Source organism: Pogoniulus pusillus, chromosome 27 (genome assembly GCF_015220805.1).
Source record: "Pogoniulus pusillus isolate bPogPus1 chromosome 27, bPogPus1.pri, whole genome shotgun sequence".
In the NCBI taxonomy this organism is placed as follows: domain Eukaryota; kingdom Metazoa; phylum Chordata; class Aves; order Piciformes; family Lybiidae; genus Pogoniulus; species Pogoniulus pusillus.
In genome coordinates, this window is record NC_087290.1 from 3,273,814 (window position 1) to 3,297,770 (window position 23,957).

General features: G+C 50.7%; 1 protein-coding gene across 6 annotated transcripts; it reads left to right on the forward strand.

Moving 5' to 3' along the window:
• Positions 1–22,821, forward strand: LOC135187533 (tudor domain-containing protein 5-like). 6 transcript variants are annotated; one of them, XM_064166318.1, is made up of 13 exons: positions 1–210; positions 431–669; positions 1,598–1,999; positions 2,771–2,904; positions 5,324–5,544; positions 8,616–8,822; positions 12,002–12,068; positions 12,420–12,620; positions 14,585–14,746; positions 15,884–16,033; positions 19,639–19,768; positions 20,493–20,698; positions 20,777–22,821. In XM_064166318.1, the coding sequence occupies exons 1-12, from the start codon at positions 194–196 to the stop codon at positions 20,690–20,692; spliced, it is 2,130 nt and encodes a 709-aa protein (XP_064022388.1). In that variant the 5' UTR covers positions 1–193; the 3' UTR covers positions 20,693–20,698; positions 20,777–22,821. The 6 variants fall into 6 exon arrangements, with proteins under 6 accessions (XP_064022388.1, XP_064022389.1, XP_064022387.1 ...); XM_064166319.1 differs by having other exon boundaries at positions 21,043–22,821; XM_064166317.1 differs by having other exon boundaries at positions 20,493–22,821.
• Positions 22,822–23,957: the final 1,136 nt, after the last annotated feature.

Here is a 23,957-nt window from a genome sequence, read left to right on the forward strand (position 1 = left end):
TCTGGGGGGCAGAGGGCGCAGTCCTTGGGCCCGAGTTCGGGGGCACAGGGGACTTTGTGAGGTGATCCTCAGGCAGCTCTTAAGGGCTAAAAGGTCTCTGGAGTGGAAGGGTTTGTAAGGGGCCGTCTCTGGAAGGAGGCTTTAGGGGTGAACCAGGCTCTGGGGATGCGGTGCCTGTGTGGGCTGTAATGCCATGGAGATAAGCAACAGGTGCAGGAGGCCTCAGCTGGGGACCAGGGGTGCTGGCGGGTGGCGGCTCTGGCGGGGCACTAAGGACATGCTAAGGTCGTTGGGAAGCAGCAGGCAAGGAGCCTGCCTCGCTACCCTCAGCCCCACCACCTTGCAGCTGGTGGGGGCTAAAAAGTACTTTGCCTGTGTTTGAGGAGCCGTGGGACGAGTTGTTTTCTGCCTGCTGTTGTTTCCCCTTTAGTGCGGAGATGGCGAAGCAGGCACAGGTTCCGGAGGTGCTGAAGAAGGAGGTCAGATCTCTGCTAATAGCTGCCAAAGGGGGCTTAACGCCAGCAGAGCTGGAGCAGGAGTACCTGGCCATGATCGGAAAACCTCTTCCTTTGAGCAGCCTGGGCTTCCAATCCACCTTGGAGCTGGTGGCAAACATGCCTGATGTTGTCAGAATCTACCCTTCTGAGAAAGGCACTTCTGTCCTGAAAGGTGAGGGTGTTTGTTTCCTTCGGGGTGGAGTTGTTTTGAACCACGTACTGGTGCAAAGTGAGGGTCCTTCGAAGTGGGGATGTGTGGGATGGATCCCAGGTCTCATGTCTCTCTCGTTCTTTTTCTCATGTAGCTTGGTTTAATTTTGTGTCTTTGGTGCTTCTTCTCGTATTTCAATCTGCCTTTTAGAGTTTTTCTGCTCCTTGGTTCTGAAAACTCACCCAGGTTTCTAGTTGTTTCTGTACATTTTGCCTCCTGCGCTCAGTTTAGAAGCTGCAGTAGCATTTCTTAAGGCTGCACTGGAGCTGCTAAGCATCACTTTGCCTGTAACTGCAGACTGCAGCAGGACCCAGGGGTGGGACCTCATGGCAGACGCTGTGTTTCCCTCTCTGAGCCCATGAAAAGTTGAGTGTGCAACAAAGAACCTTTTTTGTTTTCGCTGGAGAGGAGATATGGAAACAATTGGGAGGTGCAGAGAGTTGACTTTGAAGGGTGGAATGCTAGGAAGGGTTGAGAGGGTCTCATTAAGACAAGGGGAACTTGGGCTGCTTTCCAGGGGGAGACTGCCTGGACAGATGGGTTCTACATAGTGGGAATCCATTGTGGTTCTGGCTGGGGGGAGCAATGAGCCATTTAGTGTGACAGCAGCTGAGTTCCCAGCTGTGATCCTGTATCCAAAATGTTGACCCACCTGGATCTGAATTGATAGGGGCAAAATGGTTGTTGGCTGTTAGAAATAGTTCTGCCTGCTTGCAAGGGGAGAGGCAAAGTGATTGCCCTGCTGGGAATCGGTGTGATTGCTTTCAAAGGAGACAGACACCTGCTTCTGAAGAGATCTGAGGGAGAAGCAAAGGAGAGGAGGTTTGCCTGTGTAGAGCTTTTAGTGCTTTAGTCTGGCAGCATAATAGTTTGTTTCTTTCTGTTGTAGCTGTTGCAGATGAGACCACCAAAAGGATTGCCAAACTGGTAGCCAGGCAGAGAGGTGGCAGGGCACGGAGGAGAGCTGCTGTGAAGGCAGATGCTACTTTACCCTCTCAGAATCCCCAGTGCTTCCCTCAGAGGGGCAGAGCTCCTGTCCTGCCAGCAACGGTGAAGGCTGAGCTGCAGCACCTGCTGAGTTCCTCACCGGTTCTTCTCTCGGACTTTGACGAGGCCTTCTTCAGACACTTTGGCCAGGAGTTCCAATACACTCAGTATGGATTTTCCTCTGTCTTTGAGGTCCTCAAGAGTGCATCTGATATCATTGCAATTGAGCAGACAGCAGCAGGTTCCTTGCTGACCCTGAAATACCACTCAGAAAGCAAGATGGAGGAAGGAGAGGTGCTGCGAGGTGAGGCATTGTGTGGTGTAACTCAAAGTGTGGAGCTCTCACAAGCACTGTGGCCAGGCACCTGTGTTTCAGATGGATCTTGCTGCTTTTCCAGTTGCTGTAGTAGCCCCAGTTCCCCTGGCTTTTAACACAGAAGGGCAGTGGAATGCTGCAGAAGTAGCTGCCCCAAGGGATTTAGTGGTAGCAGAGAGAGCATAACTGGAAGTTTTCTACAGGTTGACACTGGTTTTGGGGAAAAGTGAAAGTCATGCTCAGAGATTATCTGAGCCTGTGTGCAGGACTGGAATTTCTGGGCATTCCAAGCAACAGATGACAAGGTAGAAGAATCTCCTGAATATCCACTCTGCAGGCTAGTAAAGCCTTTCCAGTGTGCTTTTGAAGGCTGGAGCCCTGGTCTGTGGCATAGCTACACTGTTCCACAAAAGAAACCAAGCCCCTAACAGTTGTGAGAGAAAGCAGAACATCACCTGCCTGCCAAATTCTTGAGGAAAATTAATCTTATCCTCATTCTAGCAACTGATTGAGCCATGAGCATGCTTCCTGGAGCAAGTGGGGTTTGGTTTAATTTGTTAATGCACTGAAGGGCTAATCTCTAGGATTCTGCTCCAGTGACTCCGCAGTACTGTGGTGGCTGTGAATGTTACAGGAGGTGAGGGAAACAGCACCAGTGCTTGCAGGCTTTCTTTTTCAGATGTCTCCTCTTTCTGCTTAATATGTACCACTGCCTCAGGCTGACAGAGGATAACAAATAAACCATCTTTATCTTTGCAGCAGCAGCACCACCTGCAGCTGACACGCTGCCTTTGGAACCAAGCCACAAGACACAGAACTTCCACCTGGCAGCAGATGAGAAGTCGGAGCCAATAGAAACACAGACAGGAGGTTTGGGTGATGATCTCCAGCAAGTAAGCATTTGGATGAGTGATCTGTAGCTTTTTCATTTCTTGATCTAGGGGATGATCCTCTTTTTACTGCTTCTGGTGCTGTGGAGTTTGTGTTGTTGATGCACCGTTGCCTCCAGACGTTTGTTGTGTGTCTGTTCTAGATGAGTCTGGAAGTCACCAGACTCATACTGACCACCACATAGCTTTATGTGCCATCCAGAATAGGACTTTGTCTTGTGTTTGGTCTTGAGATCTATGAGCTAGATCATTCCTGGCAGGTTAAGCATGAACCTGCTCCCTTTTGGTATAGTTAGTTGCAGTTGGAGTTCCTTGGCTTTGGTCTGTACCTGTTGCAGTAGGGTGGGGCTGAAGAGTTGAGCAGCTGTGTGACAAAGTTGGGGTCCTCAGAGACTTTGATTCCTGCAGTCTCAGCTCTGCTGTTTCATTGGGCTTTGAAATTTTTGATGGTTTGTTTTCTTTTGCATTTTGTTCAGCAGGGTATTTTTGAAAGGGTTAGAGAAGAACTCTCCAGAGGCCTTGAACTGCCAAAGCCATTTGGTAGAATCTGTGTGTCCCCTACATCTTTAGGCCTTCTTTTTTCTCAGGGAAATCCTCTTGTTAAGAGTTATTTCCTCTGCTAAGTTCATTTGATAAGGCTGGAGCACAGCTGTTGGGTTGCAGTACGCAGATAGGCAAGGGGCCCTGGTGATGCTTTGTGTACTTGGAAGCCAGGCCTGATGTTCCCTTCTGATACTAGAGAGAGGTTTGAGTTTGGTGAGAAGTTAACAGGGAATTTCCCTCAGTCAAAGCTTGCCAGTGGGAAGGGTGGCAAAAAAGGGCTATGGTCCAGGTAGCTCCAGACTATTGTTCTTTTGTATGTGCTGCCGTGGGGATGTGTTTGAATACCCTGGCAGGGATGTGTCTTGGAAGGTGCTTGTACAATTAGTACTTGGCATGAAACACCAAGCTGGTTTTAAAAGTGCCCTGAAGAGGAGAGCAGGTTGGAATGTATTAGTTGGGGTATGCAGGAAGCACTTCTTCATCAGGACGTTGCAAGGTGGAGGGGACAACTGCAACCTGATCCTGGCCCAGCTGCAAGGTATCCAAATTTCTGGTCATAAGAGGCCTAACAGTGGATGTGTTGTGAAAGGGACAGATGAATGTTGGCCCTGAGAAGGGTAGAGCAGGCAGAGCTGCTGCTCTCAGCAGCTTTTTCTTATCACCATGAGCAGAAGGCCAGATGTCACGCATACAGCACCAGGAAGGTGCTGGTCCAGTTTAGGGCAAGGAGTCAGTCTTCCAAGCTGAAAAATTCCCTTGGCTGCTCTTAGAAATGTTAACTCCCATGGTTTAGTCAATTTTTTTCAACTCAGGAGAAATTAAAGGGCACCAGCTCCTGCTAGGTCTGCAGAAGGAGAGAATCCGGAGCAGTGTGAACAGCAGGACAAGGGAGGTTATTCTGCCCCTGTGCTCAGCACTGCTCAGGGACACTTTGAGTGCTGTGTCCAGTTCTGGGCTCCTCAATTCAAGACTGATGCTGAGGTACTGGAATGTGTCCAAAGAAGGGCAGCAAGGCTGGGGAGGGGCCTGGAGCACAGCCCTGTGAGGAGAGGCTGAGGGAGCTGGGGGTGTGCAGCCTGCAGCAGAGGAGGCTCAGGGCAGAGCTCATTGCTGCCTGCAGCTGCCTGCAGGGAGGCTGTAGCCAGGTGGGGTTGGGCTCTGCTGCCAGGCAGCCAGCCAGCAGCAGAAGGGGCCACAGCCTGGAGCTGTGCCAGGGCAGGTCTAGGCTGGATGTTGTTAGGCAGTTCCTGTCAGAGAGAGTTATTGGCATTGGAATGGGCTGCCCAGGGAGGTGGTGGAGTCTGTGTGGCTGGAGGTGTTGAGGCCAAGCCTGGCTGGGGCACTGAGTGCCATGGTCTGGTTGATTGGATAGGGCTGGGTGCTAGGTTGGACTGGATGAGATTGGAGGTCTCCTCCAAACTGTGCTGCTGAGAGAAGAGGACGCCGAGAGGTGTTATAAACAGCAATGTTTATAAAGATGTAAAGGTGAGTGCCAGGAGGCTGGAGCCAGGCTCTGCTGGATGATGCCCAATGACAAGACAAGGGGCAATGGATGGAAGCTGAGGCATAAGAAGCTTTGTTTAAACATGAGGAGGACTTTTTTTTCCCCTGTGAGGGTGACAGGACACTGGCACAGGCTACCCAGGGGGAGTGTGGTGTTTCCCTCTCTGGAGATATTCAAGAGCTGCCTGGATATGTTCCTATGCTATCTGCTCTGGGTGACCCTTCTCTGGCAGGGAGCTTGGACTGGATGATCTTTCGAGGTCCCTTCCATCTCCTGACATTCTGTGATTCTGTAATCTCTTTTACCTTAATAGAAAGACCAGTCATGTGTGTTCAGTGTACATCTGTGTGCCACCTTCCTCTTACTCCCTTGTAGCCTCGAGATTTGGAGCAGTCCCTACTCGACAAGTTGATACTGACTCCGGAAATCCCCCCAGACGCCGTTCAGGACAGCAGCCTTTGTGGTTTACCACCACTAGAGAGAAGGTGCATGGTGGGAGTCTTCGTGGGATTCATTGTCTCTCCAAGCCAGTTCTACATCCACATCTGCAGCAGGGAAGCACCTGATGAGCTGCTGGATATGATGATTGAGATGAGGTGCGAACATGCTGTGCTGCTGAGTACCTCTAGCTGTGGGGTATGTGTCTGTCCTGAGGGAACAGGGCACCCATCTCTCAGTTGTGGTCACTGCTGGCTTCCTTACTTGATGGGGAAATGCTGCTGCTGGCCTGAAATGTGTACTCAGATGCTTACCCACATAATAGCAACATGTGACAGTTTAGCTATGTTCAAGACAGTCCTAAGCTTGAAAAGCCTGGAAGAATTAAGGAAAGAAATGTAGGGTCCTTTGCACCTCTCTGTGGTCTGTGCTAGTCTTGCTAATGTGCTCAGTTGAGGCTTTTCCTCTCCAACACACACTGAAAAGCAACAGGCAAGTGGCCTTTGCACTGCCTCTGAAAGCAGCACCTCACCAGGGCTTGCTTTGTGTCAGTTCCATTACGTACTGGAGGTTCTGCTCCACCATGACAGTGCCACAGTAAATGCCTGGTGTCCGTTGGGCACATCTCAGTGTGATGCCAGGCTCTGCAGACAAATGCTGCCTAGTGTCATGGTGCTCTAGAACCTGCTTCATAAGAAGCCCTGCTGTGTCAAGATGGTGTTAAAACTCAGTGACTAAAGCACCTGTGTTTAGCTTCTGAGTAATGCCTCTTAAATAACTTTGTGTTGGACCCCAAGAGTATCACTTAAACATTACAAGTTTGGCTTTGTGTTTTCGGTTGTCATTTTAGTTCAAGCATGGCAGGGCAGAGATGTAAAGGATCTGTTCAAACAGCTCCTGAAACTCCATGTCGTGGGGGGACTTTGAGCAGTCAGGATTCTTTTGAAGCCCTTTGTGTTTCACAGGATGTTAGGGGTTGGGAGGGACCCAAAGAGATCATTCAGTCCAACCCCCCTGCCAGAGCAGGACAATCCTATCTAACACAGATCACAGAGGAACACATCCAGACAGGCCTTGTGCTCTGGGACTCTTACAGTAAAGAAGTTCCCCCTTGTGTTGAGCTGAACCCTCCTGTGCTGCAGCTTACATTCATTTCTCCTTTTTATATGACAGGGAGCAGTGAGCAGAGCCTGTCCCTCCCTCCTGATCCCCATCCCTCAGATAGTTGTAAACACTGACTAAATCCCCTCTCAGTCTTCTCCAGACTAAGCAGCCCCAGGTCCCTCAGCCGCTCCTCATAAGGCAGTGCTCCAGTCCCCTCATCATCCTCCTAGCCCTCTGCTGGACTCTCCAGCAGATCTCTGTCCCTCTTGAACTGGGGAGCCAAATACTTTGTTTCTGTGATGCTTTGGGTGTTTTCTGTCCCCCCCACCCTTAAGAAAATCACCCAGACTAGACTCAGTGGCTGGAAATTAGAATGAAGCTTTATATTAACAAATTAGCACAATATGCAAGCAGATAGTGACAATATTTACAGCTCTCTGCAGAAATAGACAAGTTAAGAACTACTACAGAAACACAGCAGCCCTGCCAGAAACCAGAGTCCCCAGGAGGGGCTCCCAGCCACCCTAACACCTCCCTTCCACCCCTCTACCTTATCCTAGACTTTGCCTTGAGTTCAAGGTGAGTTTGGAGAATCGGCTGGGGGGGTTAGGAAGTAGACAAATTAGTCACATAGACAGCAGGTTAGGGAGAGGGGCCACAACAACCCCAAGCAGTGCTACAGGCTGGGGACTGAGTGGCTGGAAAGCAGCCAGGAGGTAAGGGACCTTAGGGGTACTGATAGATAGTAGGCTGAAGATGAGGCAGCAGTGTGCCCAGGTGGGCAGCAGACCCAATGGCATCCTGGGCTGGCTCAGGAGCAGTGTGGCCAGTAGGACAAGGGAGGTTCTTGTGCCCCTGTGCTCAGCACTGCTCAGGCCACACCTTGAGTACTGTGTCCAGTTCTGGGCTGGTCAATTCAAGAGAGATGTTGAGGTGCTGGAATGTGTCCAGAGAAGGACAACAAAGCTGGTGAGGGGCCTGGAACACAAACCCTATGAGGAGAGGCTGAGGCAGCTGGGCCTGTTTAGCCTGGAGAAGAGGAGGCTCAGGGGTGACCTCATTGCTGTCTACAACTACCTGAAGGGACATTGTAGCCAAGTGGGGGTTGGCCTCTTCACCCAGGCACCCAGCAATAGAACAAGGGGACACAGTCTCAAGTTGAGCCAGGGTAGGTCTAGGCTGGATGTTAGGAAGAAGTTCTTCCCAGAGAGAGTGATTGGCACTGGAATGAGCTGCCCAGGGAGGTGGTGGAGGCACCGTGCCTGGAGGTGTTCAAGAAAAGCCTGGATGAGGCACTTAGTGCCATGGTCTGGTTGACTGGATAGGGCTGGGTGCTAGGTTGGACTGGATGATCTTGGAGGTCTCTTCCAACCTGGTTGATTCTATGATTCCCCACCCCCCCACACATTTAGAAATCACTCAGACTAGACTCAGTTGGCTCTGGGAATATGAATGAAGCTGTTTATTTACAGCTAGCATAATATACAAGCAGAGATTTACAGTATAGACAGCTATAGACAGAAATAGACAAGGGAAAAGGTAATGCTCCCACAACTCCCCTCCCAGAAACCTGAGCCCCCAGGAGGGGCTCTCAACCACCCCTTTCACCTGCCCCCTACCCCTCTCAACCTTACCCCAGTCCCAGGGTAGAATAGAGGTTTGGCCAAGAGGTTAAGAAGCAAAGGTGAGTGGAGGGTGTGTTAGAGAGATGCAGCTCAGCCAGCAGCCCAAGCCAGAGTGAGAGAAAATGGCAAGAGAGTAATCTAATGTTTTCATTTCTTCTTCCCATACTCCTCAGCAAGACTGTGAGGGCAGTAGCCATCACCATTATTTTCCTTTCACAGCCTGTAATCTGCTTCTTTTCACCAAAACATTCTGCTCTGCTTCAAACAGCACAGAAGGGAAGCAGCCAAAGCCAGAGAACTCTGTTCTCTGCCTTTGTGTTCTTGTTTTTATCCACCTCAGCAAGCCTACCAGCGCAGCGGCCACCACCACCATTGCCTTTCCACAGCCTAGCATCTAATTCTTCTCACCCAAATATCCCAGCTAGACTCAAACTAGCACAGCTTCTGTGATGAGCTCCTGCAGGCCAGGCAGCACAGCCTCTCACGGCGCTCTTTTGCAGGCACTGCTACTCGGACAGACGCCTCCGCGATCGCTACATCATGCCTGAGAGCTCCCTGCGGCCCGGGCAGCTCTGCTGCGTGCCGGTGGCCAGCTGGTGGTACCGCGGCGTCGTCCACCGCCTGCTCAGCCACCAGGAGGTGGAGGTCTTCTATGTGGATTATGGAAACCTCGAGCTCGTCCCTAAGTCCACCCTGAGATTCCTCAGGTGAGTGAGGTTGGCTGAGGTTGGGGGTTCCAGTCGGAGCGCTGGAGCAGGCTGTGCAGAGAAGCATAGAGTCAGGCAGGGTTGGAAGGGACCACAAGGATTGGTCAGGTCCAACCCCACTGCCATGCCCAGGGACACCCTGCCCTAGAGCAGGTTGCACACAGCCTCAGCCAGCCTGGCCTTAAACACCTCCAGCCATGGGGCCTCAACCACCTCCCTGGGCAACCCAGTCCAGCCTCTCACCACTCTCCTGCTCAACAACTTCCTCCTCACCTCCAGTCTGAAGAGAAAGATTGTGGAAGTGCAACGTGTACTGGTGGCCAGGAGGGCAATGCCATTCTGGGGTGTATGAGAAGGGATGTGGCTAGTAGGTCGTTATTGGTTCTCCTGCCCCTCTACTCTGCCCTGATGAGGACATATCTGGAGTACTGTGTCCAGTTCTGGGCCCCCAGGTTCAAGAAGGATGCAGAACTGCTTGAAAGAGTCCAGCACAGAGCCACAAAGAGGCTGAAGGTAATGGAACAGCTCTGTTATGAAGAGAGCCTAAGGGAGCTGAGGCTCTTTAGCTTGGAGGAGACTGAGAGGTGACATCAATATTTATAAAGATGTAAAGCTGAGTGGCAGGAGCTGGAGCCAGGCTCTGCTGGGTGATGCCCACTGACAGCACAAGGGGCAATGGTGGAAACTGAGGCATAAAGAAGCTTCATTTAAACATGAGGAGGATTTTCTTTTCCCCTGTGAGGGTGACAGGACACTGGCACAGGCTGCCTAGGGAAGGTTGTGGTGTCTTCCTCTCTGGAGATATTCAAATCCTGCCTGATGTGTTCCTGTGTGATCTGCTCTGGGTGATCCTTCTCTGGCAGGGGGCTTGGACTGGCTGAGCTTTGGAGGTCCCCTCCATCCCCTGATATTCTGTGATTCTGTCTTCTCTGGAGACTTTCCAAACCTGCCTGGGTGCAATCCTATGCAAACTACCCTGAGTGATCCTGCCTTGACTGGGAGGTTGGACTTGATCTCTCGAGGTCCCTTCCAACCTCTAAAGTTCTGTGATCTGCTTGGTCAAGCAGGGCTGCCTGTGACCATGTCAGGACAGTTTTTGCCTTGTCTCTGGAGAAAGCTTTTCCAGGGCTTGATTGCCTTCATGGTAACCATGCTGTTTTCCAGCTGCTCAGTCCCCACTGTACTGGTGTGTGGGTGATGCTCCTCCCCAAGTGCAGGACTTTGTTGAACTTCACAAGGTTCTTGTCAGACCATTTCTCTGTCCCGTTCAGGTCCCTCTAAATGGCAGCATGAGCCTCTGGCATTACCAACCATTCCTCCCAGCTTTGTGTCATCATTAGATTTGCTGAAGAGTAGACTCTTGACCATCCTCCAGGTGGTTAATGAGGATGATGGAACAATATTGGATGTAGGAATGACTCCTGGGATACACTGCTGTTTCTTGGCCTCCAACTAGGCTTTGTGCCACTGATCACCACTGTCTGAGCCTGGCCCTCCAGCCCATTCTCAATCTACCCCATACTTTGATGGCTTCTCTGTGAGCAGGTTGGGTGATAGGCTGGACTTGATGATTTGAGAGGTCTGTTCCAGCCTCAGTGAATCTGTGATCTCAGTTGTCAAAAGCCTTGGAGAAGTCAAAGTTAAACAATACTTGTTGTTCTCCCCTGACCTACCAGGCCAATCATTTCATTGTATGAGATTGTCAGGTTGGTCAAACATAACTTGCCCTGGCTAGTCCTAGTCACCTTGTCCTTCAAGTGCCTGGAAAAGTGGCAGGGTACATTGTTCCATGGCTTCTCCAGGCACCAAAGTGGAGCTGACTGGGCTTCCTTCCTTTGGAAAGACACCTTGGTGTGCAAATTGCCCCCAAAGGATCTGGGGTTCTACTGTAGTGGTGCCTTGCTGCAGCATTTGCTTGCTTACATGCTAATGCTTAAGGTGGTGGTGTTTAAGGCCTGTTCTGATCACTCCAGGCCCTTTGCTTGTGAGCCCTCCCCATGAGTCCCTCACAGCAGCTCTGGGCTAAGTCCTTTTCTGTTTTCATTCCTCAGCCTTTATGCTTGCCATTTTCTGTCACTCTGAGGCAGGCTCCCTGTTCCTTCTTCCTGGGTTCCATGTATGGACACAGACATCCTCCTGGACAGACTTCAGTCCAAGTGCATTTCAGCACCTTTTCTGCAGTTGCATCTCCCATTTTGGCTGGCTCTGTTCATGCCTGGCCATTGGATCACAGGATCACAGAGTGTTAGGAGTTAGAAGGGACCCAAGGAGATCATCCAGCCCAACCTCCCTGCCAGAGCAGGACAATCCTATCTAACATTGATCATACAGGAACACATCCAGACAGGTCTGGAAAGGCTTCACAGAAGGAGACCCCACAACCTCTCTGGGCAGCCTGTGCCAGTGCTCTGGGACCCTTCCAGGAAAGAATTTCCTCTTGTGTTGAGGCAGAACCTCTTTTGCTGCAACTTACACCCATTGCTCCCTGTCCTATCCCAGGGAGCAGTGAGCAGAGCCTGTCCCCCCCTCCTGGCAGCCTTCAGATACTTATAAACATTGATCAAATCCTCTCTAAGTCTTCTCTTCTCCAGACTAAGCAGCCCCAGGTCCCTCAGCCTCTCCTCATCAGCCATGCCCTCCAGTCCCCTCATCATCCTCGTAGCCCTCCACTGGACTCTCTCCAGCAGATCCCTGTCCCTCTGCAACTGGGGAGCCCAAAACTGCAGGCAGTATTGAAGATGAGGTCTCAGCAGGGCAGAGTAGAGGGGCAGAAGAACCTCCCTTGATCTGCTGGACACACTCTGCTTAATGCCCCCCTTGATCCCCTTGGCCTTCTTGGCCACAAGGGCACATTGCTGTGCCATGGGGAACTTGTTGGCATCATTTGGTTCAGAAGTCTTTGCTCTCTGTCTATAACTTTATAACTGGAAGAGGATTGGTGGGAAGATGCCTGAGCAAGAGAAGGCCTAAGGGACCAGTTGTTCCTGCTGGAACTATTCTCTGGGTGTGAAGTGTTTTCCAAAGCTGCTCTTGGATTTTAGTCACCAGTGCAAAGTCCAAGATGTACCTCTGTGTTCCTCAGCTGATTTGAAAACGTTGCAGAGGAGGAAGTTCTGCTTTTCTGTCTGGTTTTCCCTTGTTTTTTTCTGTGCTGGTGATGGCTTTGGTTTGTACTGCAGGCAGTGCTACTTGAAGCTTCCTGCTCAGGCCATTCCATGTTCCTTGGCAGGGGTAAAACCCACAGAGGTAGGTGTTCATGTGCAAGTTTGTTTACTGACACAGGGATGAGAGCTGTCAAGTAGAGATTGGCTTTTCCTCCTGATCATTCATGCTGGAGGATGCCATCAAACTGTGTTTGGAATTAAGTATGTGGGGCAAAACTGGCACTGCAGGCTTTGGGACTGTTTGAGGTCAGTGCTGGGAAGCTTCTCTGCCTGACTCTGCTGTTTCTGTCCCTTGCCTAACTTGGCTTATTTTAAGCCTTTTTGACAAGGGCTCACAAGGGGAGGTCTCAGGTGGTGGCTGTTGGTCTGGTTTAAGTATCTTTACACTGGTGTTTCTCCTTGGAGTATCCTTACACTTGTGTTTCTCCTCCAGGCTACATGGTCCAATGCAGCAACTCTTCTGTTCAAGGAGCTGTGTGACTCCAAACTACTTGTGGGCTTCGTGGATGAATATGTTCATGGCATTTTGCATCTCTTCCTGTGTGACACATCCACCATGGAGGATGTCTACTTCCACCATGTCTTGAGCACTAAGGGACATGCTGCTATCTGTGAAGAGAACATTCCTTCCCAGGTCAGGAGGGAGGCAATGTGCTGCCAACAGGAAGGGCAGGGAAAGGATTGCTGGGTGCCTGTAAAGGGAAGATCTTCAGCTTGAAGCAAGTAGTTTTATGAAGAGCAAGGCTGATGTTCTCTGCTGCCCTTAAATGACCACTTTGTGACTGCCTCCAATGCTGCCTTGACTCTCTGTCAAGAGTTTTCTTGTCCATGAAACTTGAATCTGGTGACAACAGCAGAGTTGTTTGGGCTTAGTAAAACAAATTATTTTTCTACTGTCCTCTGACAGTGGATTCCAAGGTGGTGTTGGAGGCTTTTTAGTTGATTGACTTCTTAGAATTGCAGCTTCTTCTGAAGCTGCTGCTTGACTTGTATAAACAAGATGGAAAGTGCAAGGTCCTGCATCTGGGTTGAGGCAATCCCAAACACAAATACAGGCTGAGCAGTGAGTGGCTGGAGAGCAGCCCTGGGGAGAGGGACTCAGAGGGGTGCTGGTGGATGAGAAACTCAACATGAGCCAGCAGTGTGCACTTGCAGCCCAGAAAGCCAAGCAGAGCCTGGGCTGCAGCAGCAGAAGTGTGGCCAGCAAGGCCAGGGAGGGGATTCTCTCCCTGTACTCTGCTTTGCTCAGACCCCACCTGGAGTCCTGCATCCAGTTCTGGAGCCCCTGGGACAAGAGGGCTGTGGAGATGCTGGATAGTGTCCAGAGCAGGGCCAGGAGGATGCTCAGAGGGCTGCAACAGCTCTGCTGTGAGCACAGACTGAGGGAGAGACTGAGGAGAGGAGAAGGCTCCCAGGGGACCTTCTTGTGGCCTTCCAGGATCTGAAGGGGGCTCCAAAAAAGCTGGGGAGGGACTTTTGAAGCTGTGAGGGAGTGGCTGGAGTGGGGGGAATGGAGCAAATATGGAGGTGGGGAGAGTGAGGCTGGAGGTGAGGAGGAAGTTGTTGGGGATGAGAGTGGTGAGAGGCTGGACTGGGTTGCCCAGGGAGGTGGTTGAGGCCCCATGGCTGGAGGTGTTTGAGGCCAGGCTGGCTGAGGCTGTGTGCAGCCTGCTCTAAGGTAGGGTGTCCCTGGGCATGGCAGGGGAGTTGGACTCTGTAACCTCCTCCTTGGGTCCCTTCCAACCCCTAATATCCTGGGATCCTGTGAGGAGTGAAATAGCTCCAGATGTTCTTGGTGTAAAACCAAACTTAGAGGGCATTGAGAGGCTGTTGAGGGATGTGTTGGTTACTTGCCATTGTTAACTCAGCAGGTTTTCCTAGCTGCAATTTAAGAGGCCTCTGGTTCATCCAAACAATTAATGAGAGCAAGTCAATTAGATTTTTGGTGTCTCAGTTAAAGGAACAGGACAGTTCAGTACATTGCTTTGGCCTTCTCTGCTCTAGGCATTGAAGATTGGTTATGCTATTAACAATGTGAGGTATGGAAGTGGTTTAAGAAGCCTCTTGCTTTGCCAGTCAAATGGGCAGTGTTGTATGGAGTAACCAGGGTAGATTGCCACTGTGCCTTGGACAGAGGTCCAAGTTATAAGTCAGCACAGAGAGCAGTTATGGCTTGGGTTCATCTGTGTTGCTTTCTGAATGTCTCAGCTCAGCCTCAGGAGGAATTGTGTGGATATGGAAACCCTTAGAAAGGTTCTGCCATGGTTTTCTGTCAGCTGATAGTTGAGCTTTACAGCCCAGAGTGCCCATCTCTGCTGGTGGATTCAACAAATGCAGAAGGTGTGCTTTGGCTGGAGTAGAGCCCATGACTGTAGGTTTGCATGTGTGTGTCAGATTTTTGGGAGGAGGAGGCTTTGCTGATTGATTTTTATTGCTGGAGGGAAAGGAATTGATTTTTGTAGGACAATTTCTGTGAGGATTTGGAGCTGACTTGTGGGTGGTGTGCTTCTTCCTGAAACCTGCTGGAAACTGGCTGAAGCCTTTTGGTAATAGCTACAGAAATGGTTTTCTTGACTCTCCTTGTATGTTTGTTCCTAGGGATTCATGGAGCTGAATCCTTTGGCCTTGTATATTCAGCCTAGTGTGCATCAGAAGAATGCTGAAGTGGTGCAGCCAGACCTTGGCTTGCCACAGGAATCTCTAGATGCAGACAGCGAAACAGCAAGCTCAAAGCTGGATGGGAATGAACAGTGTGACCAGGTGGGAGTTTGGCTGTGCCACAGCTATCACTCAATGAAATCAGCTCCAAGCATCAGCAGATTTGGGTCCTGTGCAGTCCTTCTGTGGGGTTGGTGGGTTTGTTTTCTCAAAAAGCAAACAGAAGTGTAATACAAAAACGATTCCATGTGACACATAAGTACACTGGGAGCTGCTTGTGCCCTGATCCCTTTGCAGGCTTGAGGGAGTCTGTGTGCTTGGTGATTTCTCTGATCTCCCATAGGCACCATCATGTTTCAGTCAGAGAGAGAAGAGACTCAGAGAACTCAGGCCAGTATCAGGTTCTCAAGCTCAGTCTGACTTAACACTTCAGTGCTTTGCACTCTGGGAGCCCAGTAGGGTGTGCGTAGGTTTGCCTTGTCAGGGTTACCAACTTTACCCCCTCCTTAAGTGCAGAACTGCTGGACACTCTTGTATCACATTTGCTATGTTTGGACACTTCTCTATGATTAAATCTCTCAGAAGGCAGCAAGAACTGGAAAAGAAGAGGTGGCTTGAATAAAACTCTACTTCCAAAGCACTAAGTTTTAGTGTGGAGAAGTTCAAGTGACAGTTTCGTGCCCTCCCTTTCTGTGCCCTCCCTTTCTGTGCCCTCCCTTTCTGTGCCCTCCCTTTCTGTGCCCTCCCTTTCTGTGCCCTCCCTTTCTGTGCCCTCCCTTTCTGTGCCCTCCCTTTCTGTGCCCTCCCTTTCTGTGCCCTCCCTTTCTGTGCCCTCCCTTTCTGTGCCCTCCCTTTCTGTGCCCTCCCTTTCTGTGCCCTCCCTTTCTGTGCCCTCCCTTTCTGTGCCCTCCCTTTCTGTGCCCTCCCTTTCTGTGCCCTCCCTTTCTGTGCCCTCCCTTTCTGTGCCCTCCCTTTCTGTGCCCTCCCTTTCTGTGCCCTCCCTTTCTGTGCCCTCCCTTTCTGTGCCCTCCCTTTCTGTGCCCTCCCTTTCTGTGCCCTCCCTTTCTGTGCCCTCCCTCTCTCCCTTCCAAGTATCCCAAACTTCTCCAATTAGAAATGTTAATTCTTCTGAGCAGAACAGAGAAGCTCCTTTGCATTTCTCTCCAGGTTAATCTGTTTGCTCTGTAATTTGCTCCAGTGCATCTTGCTAGACCTTTTCTTGCTTTGTCCATCTCTTAGCAATGGCACCTGTCTGCTGAGGAGGAGACACAGGATGATGTGTGGCCACGTTTGGATGAAGGGAGTGTCCCAAGAACAACAGACCAAGCACCTGAACTTGTGCAGGGGGAAACAAATGACACTCCTGCAGAGCTTATGGCAGTGATTGAGGTGAGGATGTTTTTCTCAGTTATTGCTGTTGAGTGGTGGTTCTTGTTTGCAGATTGATTAACCCTTTGATTGCCTGTCTAAAACTGACTAGCAAGGAAACACTGACTGGCCATCAGCATGGGTTCAGAGCTTGACCTTCTCTTTGTTGTTGTTTCTGGTCTTTTTGATCATGCACTAGTGCCAGTCTTGTGGAAAGAAGACTGTTTGTAGATCAATACTAAATGAAGAAGTTCATTCCTCTACTTCCCTTCCATTCACTGTGCTGAGGGTTACTGGGAGTAGCTGGGGCTCCTCTGCCTCTCACAGGTCTCTTCCTGTTGGAGTGTGGCTTTGGGAGGGTCATGGTTTGGGCTGTGCTTTGAGAATCATAGAATAGTCTGGTTGGAACAGACCTCCAAAGGTCTTCAAATCCAAGTCCCTCTGCAGGGGACCTCCTCAACTAGACAGGATGTTTCACATAAAAAGGTACTTGCAAAGCTTTATGGTGCCAATGATAGTGGTGACCCTGGAAGAGATCCTGCAGCTATGACTTCTCATGCATTTAAGACCTCACAGGTTCAAATCAGTTTGCTACTGAAGGGATGACTTTGCCATCATTTTTCATCCTTCAAGATCTGTCCTCCCTTCCAGAAAATATGCTGCAAGCCTTTTTTCTTCTGTCCCACAGCCTCTGAAAGGCCATCTCTAGAGGTCACTTCCAACACCTAGCATGCTGTGATTCAGTGACCCATGACAATCTACCCTAGAAACTAGACTAGAACTGACTCCAGAAAGTGCTCTGAAAATGGAGAATAAGTCTTAGGAAGAGCAGCTGAGGGAACTCTCCAGCTGGAGAGCTGTGAGCAGTAGAGTCCCCCAGGGATCAGTGCTGGGCCAGTCCTGTTCAACATTTTATCAGTGACACTGATGAGGGCACAGACAGACAGAGTTTGCTCAGCAAGTTTGCTGCTGACACCAAGCTGGGAGGCTTGGCTGAGACAGCTGCAGGCTGTGCTGCCATCCAGAGAGACCTGGGCACAGAGCTGGGCACAGAGGAAACAGATGAAGTTCAACAAGGACAAGTGCAGAGTCCTGCACCTGGGGAGGAATAATGAACTCCACTAGTACAGGCTGGGAGGTGATCTGCTGGAGAGCAGCCCCAAGGAGAGGGACTTGGGGGTCCTGGTGGCTAACAAGTTACCCATGGCACAGCAATGTGCCCTTGTAGCCAAGAAGGCCAATGGATCCTGGGCTGCATTAGGAAGAGTGTGTCCAGCAGATCAAGGGAGGTTCTTTTCGCCCTCTACTCTGCCCTGCTGAGACCTCATCTTGAGTACTGCCTTCAGTTTTGGGCTCCCCGGTCGCAGAGGGACAGGGATCTGCTGGAGAGGGTCCAGCAGAGGGCTATGAGGATGATGAGGGGACAGGAGGGCATGGCTGAGGAGGAGAGGCTGAGGGACCTGGGGCTGCTTAGTCTGGAAAAGAGAAGACTGAGAGGGGATTTGATCAATGTTTATGAGTATCTGAAGGCTGCCAGGAGGGGGGGACAGGCTCTGCTCACTGCTGCCTGGGATAGGACAAGGAGTAATGGGTGTAAGCTGCAGCAAAAGAGGTTCTGCCTCAACACAAGGGGGAACTTCTTTGCTGGAAGGGTCCCAGAGTCCTGGCACAGGCTGCCCAGAGAGGTTGTGGAGTCTCCTTCTGTGGAGCCTTTCCAGGCCTGTCTGGATGTGTTCCTCTGTGATCTGTGTTAGATAGGATTGTTCTGCTCTGGCAGGGGGTTGGACTTGATGATCTCTTTGGGTCCCTTCCCACCCCTGACATCCTTTGAGATCAGCTTGCCCAGAGCCTTTTAAACCTCACCTTGAATATCTCCAGGGATGGGGCCCCAGCCATCTCCATGAGTAACCTGTTCCAGTGTTCCACTGCCTTCATGGTGCAGAACTTATTCCTCACATCCAGTCTTAATCTGCTCTGCTCTGGTTTGAAGCCATTGCCCTCATCCTATCACTGCAGGCCTTTGGAATCAGTCTCTTCCAACCTTCTTGTAGCCCCTTCAGGTACTGGCAGACTGTTATTAGGTTTCCCCAGAGCCTCCTCTTCCCCAGGCTAAACACCCTCAGCCCCTTGATCATTTTTGTGGCAGTTTTCTGGACCTGCTCCATGGGATCTTTGTCTTTCCTGTATTAAGGGTTCCAGAGCTGGCATTGTGTGGCACTAGTGTCATGACTTTGCTTCTGAAACAGTGGTTAGTGATGAATCTCAGGGGGCCTTCAGCATGGTCTTCTGCCAAGCAAGCATTGCTCTGGGTTCAGCCAGTGTCTCTCAGCCACAGAAAGCATTGTAGAGTTGGAAACAGGAGTGTGCCCTTGAGGTTTTGGATAGCCTCAACTCTTTACACATCTGGAAGTTGACATCAGCTGAGACAACCATGAGCCAGCAATGTGCTCTTGTGGCCAGGAAGGCCAGTGGCATCCTAGGGTGCATCAAGAGGAGTGTGGCAAGGGAGGTTCTCTTCCTACTTTGGCCTAGCAAGGCCACATCTGGAGTTCTGTGTCCAATTCTGGGCTTCCCAGTTCAAGACTGACGGATTTGCTGGACAGGGTACAGCAAAGGGCTACAGAGATGCTGAGGGAATTGGAACATCTCTTTGATGTGCAAAGACTGGAGGAATTGGTGCTTTAAGGTCTGGAGAAGAGCAGATCAATGCCCTTTAGGTGGGTATCAGGAGGATGGGACCAGGCTTTATCAGTGGTGCCCAGTGACAGGACAAGGGGTAGTAGTCACAAACTGGAACACAGGAAGTTCCATCTAAACAGGAGGTGGAACTTCTTTGTGTTGAGGGTAGTGGAGCACTGGAATTGACTGTCCAGAGGTGGTGAAGTCTCCATCTCTGGAGACAAAACCACCTGGACTTGTTCCTGTGTGACCTTCTTAAGGTGAACCTGCCATGGCAGGACTGTTGGACTTGATGATTTCCAGATTCCAACCCAAATCATTCTCTCAGTCTGTGACAAAGCACTTTCTAGAAGGATGAGAGGAAAGGTCTAGAGGAAAGCTGGAACAATTGGTGGCTCTGGGAAATGTGACCTGAAGGGGATGGGAGAGAAGTCAAACTGGGTAAAGGGACTTTGCATGAATGATGGAAGAGGAAAGCTTATAGCAAGGTGAAATGCTGCTTCTCTGTCATATCACTACTTTTGCCCTCCATACTGAGTTAACCACTAACTACACACATTGGTTCTAGTGCCTGACTGTGGCTGAGACATGGGTGAGCATCCCTGGGACTTCAGTTTAACTGGGACTTAGTTGTGTTCTTGGGTAAAAACACCAAGGGACATCCTCTGCCTCAGGTCCCTTGCAGAAACTCCATCCTCTGTTCTGTGGGGGGCTGCTGCTGCTGGTGTTTCCTTAGTCATCATCCAGTTGCTGCCATTCCAGTTCTTTGTGGACTTTGAGAGACAATACAGATCAGGGCAGTTAATGAGCCAAGCGTGCACTAACCACACCCTCTCCTGAGCCTTTGATCTGTGTTCGCAGGCACCTCCTGCTCTTGGAGAGTGCTCAGTGCCTGCTGTCTTCATCAAGTCAGTGGAAGCCTTTGACACTTCTTTATCTATTTCAAGCAGGCAGCAGCACCGAGCCAAGATGACCCTGATCAGACAGACAGATTTTCCAGGGAAGCCCAACTTTGTGAAGCTGTCCAACCCTCCATCCTGCCAACAGCAATGCCCTTTGTGCTGGACAATCATAACGGTACAGATGGCTTCATTAGCTGAGTGGTTACTGTGCTGCAGTCACTGGTGGGGTCCCAGCACTGCTGCTTTGCTCCAGGAGATGAAAGTGTTGATGCTTCTGTGGGATGCAGAAGGATGCAAATGCAGTTACAATGAATTTCCAAGTGTGTAATGGGAACAAATGGACTGAGAGTTAGTTTTGTTGTCTCTTCTTGACTTTCAGAAGTCATTATTTCTCCAGTCCAGACATCAGCCCCATGTTCATTTCATACTGAGAGTCTCTCTCTCTCAGTATCCCATCCACAAGGTGCAAAAGCTTCTTTGTTAACCTTGTAAGGTCTCTGGGTGTTGTTTGTCTTCCATCTTTCAAATGATGAAAGAAGTGACAACACCCATGTGCAGAGTTTCCTGGTTGACAAGATGGCTGGGCCTGCCAAAGGCAGTACTTTGTGCCTTGGAACAGAATTGCCTGCTGGCTGGCTAGCTGGAGTGGAGGTCCAGTTCTCCAGACAGGAGCTATTCACTTCACCTGTGGTTTCCCACCTTTGGAGAAACTGAGGTGAGCACTAGGAGGAGAGGAGTAGAGGCTCTAGGCTTGTACTGTGGCAGTCTCCCCACATAATTGTGCAGTAGAAAGTCCTCTTGTCATGACCTGGTAAGGCTGAGGCAAAAGGGATTTCAATCTACACTGGAGCTCAATGTGGTAGATTCCATCTTCCTTTTCTGTCTCACTCCTTATGCAGATGAAGAGCAAATGAAGAACAAAGACCTTCCCGGGAGTGCTGCAGCTGCCCTGTGCAGTGCCAGGGGGCTGTCTGACCAGGGCTTCTCTCAGAAACTCTATGTCCCTCCTGCCATGCTGTCTGCAGTGCTGGCATCTGCACGTTTGGCCTCATCCAGTGGCTCCTTCCAGTGGCTCCCTTGCCTGAGAAAGATGATGTGACAAGAGGTGAGAACCTGGGGCAGCTGCTGAGGAAGGCTGCCTAGAGGAACAGAAGCCCTGACTATGCTGTTCTGCAACATTTAGCCCCTTCAGGGAGTTGGAGTCTGACATCTTCTCAGGTGTAGCCAGTACATCTAGTAAATAGTACTTTGACTTCAGGAAAGCAGTTAAGTTGCATTGTATTGGTGATGTTCTTTAATGCAATGATCCAGGAAAACATTCACATCTCACCTTGTACTTCAGTTTAGGAGAGGGAAACTGCCTGCCTGTCCCTCCCTCAGTGCACCAGCAGCTTTGACATTGTGTGTGGAGCTGGTCTTGGCTTTTAACACTGTGCTCCTGGCTCCTAGGAGAGGTGGTTGTGTGCCAGCTCAAGCCTCAGTCTGTGGAACTTGCCAAAAGAAAGCTCCTTCCCCAAGGAGAAGATGCTCTGATTCCTTGGTGTATTAGAAGGCAACACAGATGAGCATCAGGAATCCTACACTATGGACATGCAGTGAGATCTGTCAAGGACCCAGTGAGAGAAGTCTCCAAGCTGGATGCTGGAAGTGTTTATGCAGCTCCCTGCCTGTGGCAAGAAGTCCTCTTGGGATTAAGCTTCTTAATGCAGAGAGAAGCTGTGATAACAGAAGTGTCCTGGTTCTGAATGCTGCTGTTTGGGTGAGTTTGCTGGTGCCTGGACTGTTCCTCAGGTCTTCAGGGGCTTCAGGGACTGCACTGTGCCCTGCAAACACTGCACAGGCCTGCTTCACTGCAAGCCATCAAGAAGAAAAGCTGAGGAGAGGGCAAACATTAACACTGTGGAGAAAAGCCCAGTGTAAGAGGTTTGTTGGTTGGTCTGGATGATCCTTAAAGTTCTCTTCCAAATCAAATCATTCTGGTTTAATTTCAGCATTTAAGGCTGCTTTTGGGTGTGAAAGGGCCAAAAAACAGAGAGGGGGAAAACAGTCTGGGGCTCATTAGGAAATGAACATGCAGGAAGCTAGTGAAGGAGGTGGAAGCAGAGAGGTGAGGAGTTACAGCTTGGGCAAGGGCTGTAGATCCCTGTGGAGGCTTCAGGCCAGGGGACTGCATTGCACCCGTGGTAGGGAGTGGTTGGGATGGAGCTGAGCTTGTTCAGAGCTGCCAGGGCTCTGGAACACTCTCTGTGCTGCAGGTCCCCTTGGGTTTCAGGAAGGTGGGAAGTAGGATGCTAAAGAAGCTCAGCCTGAACTCTGTGTTTCCCAAAGCAGAGTCTCAGGCATCAGATTTCATAGCAGTGACTTAACAGAGTGGTCCAACAGCAGGGCAGGGCCAGCTCCAGCTGGGTGCTGTGGAAGAATTACTGGAGGTGACTGGGAAATTCAGCTTGTAGGAGAGGTAAGGCCTTGTTCACACATGAAGGAGAGGTGTTACATTGAAGAAGCTTCCAGGGCAGAGTGCAGCTGGTGTGTGAGGGATCCATTCCACAGGGATTTCCTGAGCAACGTAGCCTGCAGCCTTAGAACCAGCACAGAGGGTGGAGTGCAGGCACCACGGCCAGGCTCTGCAGTATCACTGCAGGCATGGGAACTAGGTGGTACTGTGGAGCTGCTGAGCTGTGTCTGCTACCCTGGGCCAACAGTCTGGTATTTTTGGTCAAAATGCTGTCCTCTGTGCAACCTTTGCTCCTTACAGTACCAAAACACCTCCATCCCAAAGGCTGCCCAGGTGCAGAGGTGTGGCCACCCCTCACTCAGCTTGTGCCCTGAAGTTTTCCTGGTCTATACCTTTAAAAGTGAAGTGACACCAATCTTAACCAAGATCTGTAAGGTCTGTGTGGATGGAGTCACTCAAGCTCCACCCTAAAGGTAAAACTGAGTATGAAAAGGCTTGGGGAAAAGGGAATGCCAGGAAAGATCCCATCACAGACCACTTGTAACTTCTGGGGTCAGTCACTGGACTGAGCCTCTCCTCACCCCAGAAAGGACCCCTTTGGGTAAGATTCTAATCCTGGCTTACACCAAGCATGCTGCAGAGAGACTGAAATCTCTCTGGAGTGGTTTCTTTGGTTCCACAGGTGTGCAGCCAGACTGCACTCTTCATCTGCTTCCTGTGTGCAGACAGTGTCTGCTCCCCAGCAGTGCTCCAATAAACTGCACTTTGGTCAAGATGGTCTCAGAAGGTTCTCATTGAACACAACCAAATCGTGGCCGTGGGAACTCAGGGAGTGTAAGCAGCCTGAGGGTGCAGTTGCTGTTAGAGCAGCTGGGAGGGTGAGAGCTCTGTGTACTGTGACCAGGCTTGATGGTGCTGGACTGGGGGTGACTCAGGACATCCATCTACTCCCAGCCCCCCTGACAGCTGAGGACATGCTGGAATGCAAGGAGGAGTTATTTTCTGCCATATTACCTTTTAACTCAGCAGCTGTCTCCAAAGAGGGACCCTGAACAATGGAGTCTTTGGACATGCAACTCTGCTCTCCATGTGATCCGCTGTGCCCTTTGGACCAGTGGCAATTCTGACCTGAGATCCTTTGGCACCCTCTGGCTTCTCCTTGGGTTCGTTCACTGCCTCCAGGCAGGCCATTCTCTGGCCTGGTTGCTGTTGTCTGTTTTGTGCTGGCTTCTGGAGGCCTTGTTCTGCCAAACACATCTGAGCTGGGCACAAGCTCAGCGAATCCAGGTGAAAGCTTCCAGCATGCAGCCTCAGGCTGCAGTCAATCCAACTGCTCCTACACAGCTAAGCAAACAGCATGCTCAGTCCCAGAGCAGTAGAACCCAACGTGAATCATTCAATTCGAAACCTATTTAAAAGCTAAAGAGCTGGAATTTATCTCTTAACAGTGGGGAGACCTCCCCACATCCTCACCTGCCTGTTGCTGTGCTGCAGTGAGGGCCAGCAGGCTGGAGGAGCTGTCCCCCTGTCCCTGCTGGATCACTGCTAGGTGCTGGCTGAGGCCACCTCTCGGTGGCTCAATTGTCTTCAGCCTAAAACTCTGATAGTCTGGGAGGGTGAGGATGGTGAGGAGGTGAAGAAGACCCTGCTTATGGGCAGCATTCTTGTGCCTGGCTGGTACTGCCTTGGGCACAGTGGGGGCCCTGGCTGCCTGGAGGTGTAACTGGGGGCTTTTGTGGGGAAGGGTCCTAGCACTGGTTGGTGTGGGTTATACTGGGAACTTGAAGATGGGAGGATGCTGTGGGGATCTGAAAGAAAAGCTTGGATGATAGGCACTTCCATGTGTGCAGAAAGGGAGCTGGCACTTCATCCTTCGAGGAGAATCTGCTTCTAGTGTCTTCTTGTGTCA

Coding starts and splice junctions, on each gene's coding strand:
- LOC135187533 (XM_064166317.1), top strand. Junction 670..1,597: donor AGGCACTTCTGTCCTGAAAG/GTGAGGGTGTTT, acceptor TTTCTGTTGTAG/CTGTTGCAGATGAGACCACC. Junction 14,747..15,883: donor GGAATGAACAGTGTGACCAG/GTGGGAGTTTGG, acceptor TCCATCTCTTAG/CAATGGCACCTGTCTGCTGA.